This window comes from Sardina pilchardus, chromosome 11 (genome assembly GCF_963854185.1).
Source record: "Sardina pilchardus chromosome 11, fSarPil1.1, whole genome shotgun sequence".
NCBI classification, from domain to species: Eukaryota; Metazoa; Chordata; class Actinopteri; order Clupeiformes; family Clupeidae; genus Sardina; species Sardina pilchardus.
Genome location: NC_085004.1, coordinates 27,409,990 through 27,417,489, shown reverse-complemented (window position 1 = coordinate 27,417,489; position 7,500 = coordinate 27,409,990). Strand labels below are relative to the sequence as shown.

The window sequence follows — 7,500 nt, the reverse complement described above, 5'->3', positions numbered from 1 at the left end:
ACCCAACCCCCCGGAACTTGACACAGCTGGGTGGAAACGTTATTGGACTGCATATTCTCAGCCAACCACAAAAATCTGTCAAAGCACACAAAATACAACATGCACTGACCCAGTTCAACCTATAGGCCTCCAACAGCTCTATTCCCAGCAGGCAGAGGAAACGCCACTCGCCTGGACACAACAAAGTGCACTAGCATGTCTGTGTGGACATGGGATATCTACACAAATCCAACTTTGTCAGGTGACCTAGATTGCTGTGTGTGTGTGTGTGTGAGAGAGGAAAGGCACTAATGTAATGTAAAGCAACACATGTGATGCTTACTGCAAATGGTCCAACTGGGCGCTCTCCCCCCAACAGGGGACTCTAGCTGCATCAGCCTCCCAGCTCTCTAGCCACCAAACTGGGCATAGTGTGCCAGCACCTCCCTCTCCTCCACAGCCTCTCATTCCATTCCATTAACACAGCAATCCCCACCTGGCTGTCTTCATGGTTACACTTGGCCATAGATTTATTGATTTCAATTAAAGGTAAATGACTGTAGAGGCCCCTATACATGAGCTCCCCGGGAACGGAACCCATCACCACACTGTTGCCATGGAGATGCAAGAACTTCCTCTAATACAAACGCCTAGTCAATAACACCCAGAGAGGCTATCGTATGTCAGAGTACTGTCACTTGTGTATAGTTACTGAATAAATGAAACCAATTAAAAGGTGTATCAAATGTTGTAAACGGATACAGTGCTAGAGACTGAAAAAAAAAACATGTACACATACGCACACACACGCAGACACGAGAGCCTCCTTATTTCTCATGCTCGCTATCTGGGGCTAAATCCCTAAAATAAAGCTACATATGGAGCACATCACACAGATTAACAGTTGAAATCTCTCTGTGTTCCTGATGGCTCGCTCTGCCCCGATGCTGGGGAAGCTCTGGACGGAAAGAGCCAGTGTGGACCAGAGCGGTTCAGGATCTCTTATCGGCCCTGAAAATCACTCATGTCGCTCTCAGCACAGACCCAAATCTCCGGCTGACTTTCAGGGCGTCATTACCCGAGCCGACACAAAACATCTGTTCCACTGCAAGCCAAAACACAACATCGACCACATCAGACTGTTACAAGAGCAGAGGGGGAGAGAGAGGGAGAGAGAGAGACACACACACACACACTCTCCCCACCCAATCCCTTACCACCAGATCTTTGCCACTATGATTTACTCAAAACATAAACTAGAACAGCTCGCTTATCAACCTAGTGGCCTCAACTGACCACACACACACACACACACACACACACACACACACACACACACACACACACACACACACACAGGAACAGGGAGTAAGGGGGAGAGAAGAGAGAAACACCATATTATCAAGGGAGAGGTCCTGAATAATAGCATTAAGAGAAAGGAGGAACCCAATCAATCAGTCTGTGAAGAGGCAGCGGTAGAGGCAGTGTGTCTATACAGCTCTGGGAAGGTTAGTGCTACTCCAGCTTTTGGGGGGGAGAAACAAGAGTTGAGTTTACACACTCATCCTTTAGGGAAGAAAGAGTGGGTTAGAATCAGAAGAGAAATGCAACGTTAGCATGTGGGGGTTCACCAGGAGTCAAGACCCAAAAAACACCACAAACCCTAAACATGTGGACCCAGAGAAAGTGTTTCTCTTCACCGGCCAACTGCAACCAGGAGGGAGGGTGAAGACAAACACTAACAACATCGTGAAATTCAGTGTAACAACATATCATTGATCAGGTTATATACACATTAACTGTGAGTGATTTTAGGTGAACATTTTCATTTATGCATAATACACACAATAATACACTGTGCTCTATTACACATTAGTGAAAAATGCATTAAAAGTACATTAATATTAAAAGAAGATAGCATGTTATCTTTCACTCATACACTCACACGCAACGCCATTCAAATGCACACACAACAAAGTAACTTAACGGCTGTCTGCCAGGGCCAACCTGTCCTAGGTGTGTTTGTGTGTGGCTGGGTGTGGCTCATTCAGTTTAACAGTGGCCAGAGCCAACATGGCTACTTCTGTAGCACACACTGGCCGCTGGCTTCGCAGTTGTCACAGCCCGGGGAGCACAGCTGTGCGACTGGAGCCAAGATGGCGGCGGCGGCGGCACTGCTGCTGCTGCTGCTCCGTCGCCTGGCTTCTCCCAGTGCAGAGAGCAGCAGAGGGGCGTGGTGCTGGACGGCAGCCAGAGCCAAATTCAAAACAGCAGCAGCAGCAGCACAGCACTGACATGGGGGGAGGGGTTGCTCTCGGAAACCGTCGATATGGCCCGCAGTTCAGGCCAATGGTAAACACAGCAGTGGGTCTGGGAATCTGGCTGTGTAGAACTGGCGTTTTCAATGTGTCCCCTCGGTCTCTCTGGTTTGCAAATATATGGAGTGTGCGTACTTGTGTGGCGGTGTGCGTGCGTATAAACCAAAGATTCTAGAACAGAACTACGCTCTAGAATCTTTGGTGCAAACTGTCCACCAGCTGTATCTGGAGGATGATGCATGGTTTTGTCTCTGCATGCTTTGTGTGTGGTTGTGGTTGTTGATGTTGCGGTTGTTGTGAAGGCACTGCTAAAAAGCGTTCTGCAGCTCATCTGTGGCCATTATTACTGATTGTGGATGTCTCATTGGTTTTGCTTGGCTCTTTCGCCCGGACACTGCAGACGGACGGCCATTAATCCTCTGGTGATTTTGTGTTGTTTCTTGAAGAGGATCAGTGCTTCAAATGATTATGGCTTTCCAGTGGACATCCACAGGAAAAGGGAGAGAGAAAGAAAGAGAGAAAGAAAGAAAGAAAGAAAGAAAGAAAGACAGAAGGAGAGGAAAAAAGAATTAAAGGCTGAGCGAGAGAGAGAGAGAGGGGGAGAGAAAGAGAGAGAAACAGCCTGTGCAAGGCCATTTAACAGGCACCTCAATGGACAGTAAAAAAAAAAGGCCCAAGATGAACAAAGATTTTAGGGCAAAGTAAATGTGCCTGTGTTCCTTTGCTAGCAGTAGGATGCTCTGTGTGTGTGTGTGTGTGTGTGTGTGTGTGTGTGAACGCTGCCTCTGTAGAGGCTCTTGGTTGAGGGGCCTCAGAGTAGAGGCAGCGCCGAGTGATGCGTCTCCTCTTCAGCTGACCTCACTTTGCTTATCAGCTGCACTGTGGGAAATGACTACTATACGGGTTACGTAGATGGAGCACAGTTGTGGCGCGAGTCTTCACTTGAGTAGAAGGCTGACGTCAGGAAGATGTTAAAATATGAATGCACGCAAAAAGCAAACGTGTGTGTGCGCAGGCGCACACACACACACACACACACACACACACACACACAGGGTGATGTGTAGTTGCGGAAGAGAGACTTACCTTCGCCAGTTGTTGTCTGGTGGCGGTGACAGGTAGACAGAGCTGTACGGAGAGCTTTCCATGTGAGGCAGAGTTAAGGAAAACCTAAACCAAAATGGCATGAAACAAATATACACAACCACACATATTCATATAGCAGTCATAACAATTTACACTCAACACATGCAATTTCTGTAAGTGATGTTCCAGGCATGAGATGCCCGAGTGTACAGTGCTCGGTTTGAATTCAAATTATTTGTTTGAGATGTGTTTTGTTTTTTCCTCAAAGAATGCAGCAGCATTGCTGGTGTGTGTGAGCTGATGAGTGAAGCACCACACTGATTGAATGCAAACACACTGAATACACACAAACACACACACACACACACACACACACACACACACACACACACACACACACACACACACACACACACACACACACACACACACACACACACACACACACACACACACACACACACACACACACACACACACACACACACACACACACACACACACACACACACACACACACACACACACACACACACACACACACACACACACACACACACACACACACACACACACACACACACACACACACACACACACACACACGAATACACACAAACACACAAAACCTGATCCTCCACAGCTGCTCAGAGATCACAGCTTCCATAACCTGACCTGACAGAGCAAGACAAGACAGGGGGCTAAGCACAGAGGCTCTCTCTCTCTCTCTCTCTTTCCTCCTTCAGCCAAACCAAGCAGGTCTGTAGAGCAATGGGAGCAACAGCAGAATGACCAAGCCCCATCACATTACATTTATACAGAGCTTCTCTTGCTACTCAAAGAGCTTTTAGTTCCTAATAACCCTGTCTCCTTATATTGTTGAGAGGAAAACAATGGGGAAAAAGAGGGGGAGAGAGGAGAGGAGAAAAGAATGAAAAAGTATCAACACAAGGAAGCTAGAGAGAAAAGGGGAGGGTACAGAGACAAGGCAAGGCATGTTTATCTCTGTAGCCCAATTCATCCACACTGGCAATTCAAAGTGCTTCATAGATGAACAGATAAAGCCACATAAACACATAAGTGATTCAGATGGGCAGAGTAAAGGAGAGGTCTCTTCTTCCTTCCTTGCACTTCTTCCTACTTCACTTTTCATCCAAAAAGGACTCCTGTCTTTTAGTAGAACAAAAAAAAAATAACGCCTGGAAAAAAGTAGGAGGGACAAAATGAGAGAAAGAGAGAGAGAGAGAGAGAGAGAGAGAGAGACAGAGAGACAGAGACAGAGAGAGAGTGAGAGAGAGAGAGAGACAGACCAAGAGAGAGAGTGAGAGAGAGAGAGTGTGAGTGAGAGAGTCTGTTGCTCAAGTTAATGTGAGCTTATAAGAACAGCTCTGCTTTTGCACATGACAGAACAGCTATGCAATTGCCGCAGCGCCGCAGTCCCAGACCGACACGTACGAATCAATGTTCTAACAACGCGCAGAGAACAACAATAAAAAACCTTTCCCAGAGGTGCAGGCCTCTCATTGGCCGTCGGCAGTTGAGCGGGAAATAATGCATAGATCCAGCTGAACAGGTTTACAGGGGAGGGAGCAGGCTGGCACGGCTAAGCCAAAGATATAAACTACAACCCACTGGCCTCGGGGCAGGCAAACACACACACACACACACACACACACACACACACACACACACAAATGTGCACAAGCACACACAAACATGTTCATCTCCCGGGAGCGTGTAAGCCAATGGCGTGTCTGCAGGTGCATGTTTGTGTGAGCCGAATATGTCTGCGGTTGAAAAGAAAAGCCGCCAGAGGACGCAAGGGAAAGTAAGTGTGTGTGTGTGTGTGTGTGTTATCAGGGCTAATGAACTGCACAAAAAAGATGGGAGAGGGAGAGCGAGAGCGAGGGAGAGGGGGAGGGAGAGGGAGGGACAGGGAGAGAGGATGACAATCATGTCTCTGTAAGACCCAGGAGGTTTGAATTGTGTGGGCCATTTCCTCCAAGTTAATCTCATACACACACAGACAGACACGCCTCTGATGGACCTATATTTAAAAGTCTTTCCAAAAGTAATTACCATCAATAAATTGCTTGTCCTATATTATACAATCCCTAGCACACACACAAGCACTACTACACGCAATATAACACACTATAAAATTAGATGAAAACAGAAGACCGCGAGTAATTGGGTTGTTATGTTTCATAAGATGCATACGAGTGTCTGTCACAGGTTGTGTAATCCTGACAAAATATGCAACCTAATTTAGAGTGCGTTGTGGTAAATCTAACACGGCTTGTGTAATATGAGATTGTGCGTTTGCATGTGCGATGTGTGTTGGGAGTGCAAGAGTGCGCCACGCAGGCGGCGTGATCTTGGCCAGCGCTGCTAAAGTGATTTGTCACTACTGGGGCTGTAAGGGACATCTGGCCTGCGGGAGAAAACACGGAAAAGAGCGAGAGGAGGAGCAAACGAGGAGTAAGAAAAGGAGGAGAGAGCTCGGAGCGCAGACCTCCGTGAAGTCGGGTTCCGCACCGACAATTAATGGACTTGGTCCTTTGCTCACCCATTCTGCGCCTTTCTACAAATACGGCCAGCAGCTTCGGAATAACCCTGCACTGCACACATAGAAGAAAAAAAAAATAGAAGGAAAAAAACAGGCCGAACCGAAAACAACCTCACTGGAAATAAGGAAATAAACACAAATAAACATGTCAAAAGTCAAGACAGAACCAACGACTCTTCAGAACAGGTTAATGACCGCATGAAAGATTACAGGTTGGGGGAGCTCAATAAAGCTTGATTCTATAAATGCTAATCAGCTCAAATGGTCAACTTCTGCCTGTAATCTAACAAAGTCATCAACGCCCCCAATAGAAAATGCTCTTATTCTGAATCTGACCTGAAACAGTTATCTTTTTTGGGGGGGGATTTATTACACTGTTAAATCATATAAATATAAATTAAATTAGTTAAATGTATATAATGAAATGCCTGGTTTCAATAAGCCTAGGTATTCCAGATTCTTAATGCCACTGGTCATTTGTTTGCCCACACACACAGAGGTCCAATGTCCCAGAGCTGCAGACTGCTTTTAGCAAAGTTTATTTGCAGTGTGCACATGGAAAATCACATACTGTGAAGCTATTCAGATTTCTGGATCGCTTCAACAAATTATCTCTGCATTATTCTCTTAAGTGCTGCACGAGTATACTGTAGGTGTGTGTGTGTGTGTGAGAGAGAGAGACAGAGTGAGAGAGAGAGAGAGAGAGAGAAAGAGAGAGAGAGTGCAATCACACTGGTCTGTGACAAGCTGCTAACAAGCACTAATGACACCAATGAGTCATCAGGACTAGCTCCAAATAGTGTGTGAGTGTGTGAGTGTGTGTGTGTGTGTGTGTGTGCGCGCGCATGAGTCTCTAGCTACCATTAATTTCACTCCGAAAAACAACATGACTGATTGTGTGTTTCTTTAAGCAAAACTAAAATGGCTATTTCCTTATTTACCTAATGTGCATTGAAGAGAAGCACCGGCAAATGAAAATTGCATCACTCACTCGCTCACACACACACACACACGCACACACACACCTCTCCATTGCTCAAGCTGGTGAAACACAGCAGCAGTGAGTCTGTGTGCCTGATGAACTGGCACCGGTCATGAGAAGGCGCAGCAGGCTCTGAGGGAGTGTGTGTGTGTGTGTGTGTGTGTGTGTGTGTGTGACTAGAGGTCTGATACGTTCAAACATATCCATTTATGTGTGACAGGCTGCCTGTCGTCTCACTCTCTAAATCTCACTCAAGCACATACACACACCGGGTGTAAAGCTAATTGTATGGATTGTGTCTACGTATGCACACAAGTACAAACATGCATTCATGGGATAGCGAGGTTGGCAGCAGGTCACAAACACACACGTGCAGACACACACACACACACACACACACACACACACACACACACACACACACACACACAGCAGGCTATGTTGTAAGGCTGGCTGCCCAGAGCAGAGGATTACACCCTGCCAGATAGGGTGATGTCACACCCAAGAGCTCTTACATAACACTTCTATAACACACACACACACACACTCTCTCTCTCGGACCATAA

At 46.5% G+C, this 7,500-nt stretch overlaps 1 protein-coding gene across 3 annotated transcripts in view; it reads right to left on the bottom strand.

Annotated features, from left to right (window-relative positions):
• Positions 1 to 7,500, bottom strand: part of crtc3 (CREB regulated transcription coactivator 3) — a 45,214-nt gene that overhangs the window by 24,649 nt on the left and 13,065 nt on the right. For all 3 annotated transcript variants that reach the window (XM_062548478.1, XM_062548480.1, XM_062548481.1), the window contains exon 4: positions 3,384 to 3,445. In XM_062548478.1, coding sequence (XP_062404462.1) covers positions 3,384 to 3,445 — 62 coding nt within the window. The remainder of the gene's footprint in view (positions 1 to 3,383; positions 3,446 to 7,500) is intronic.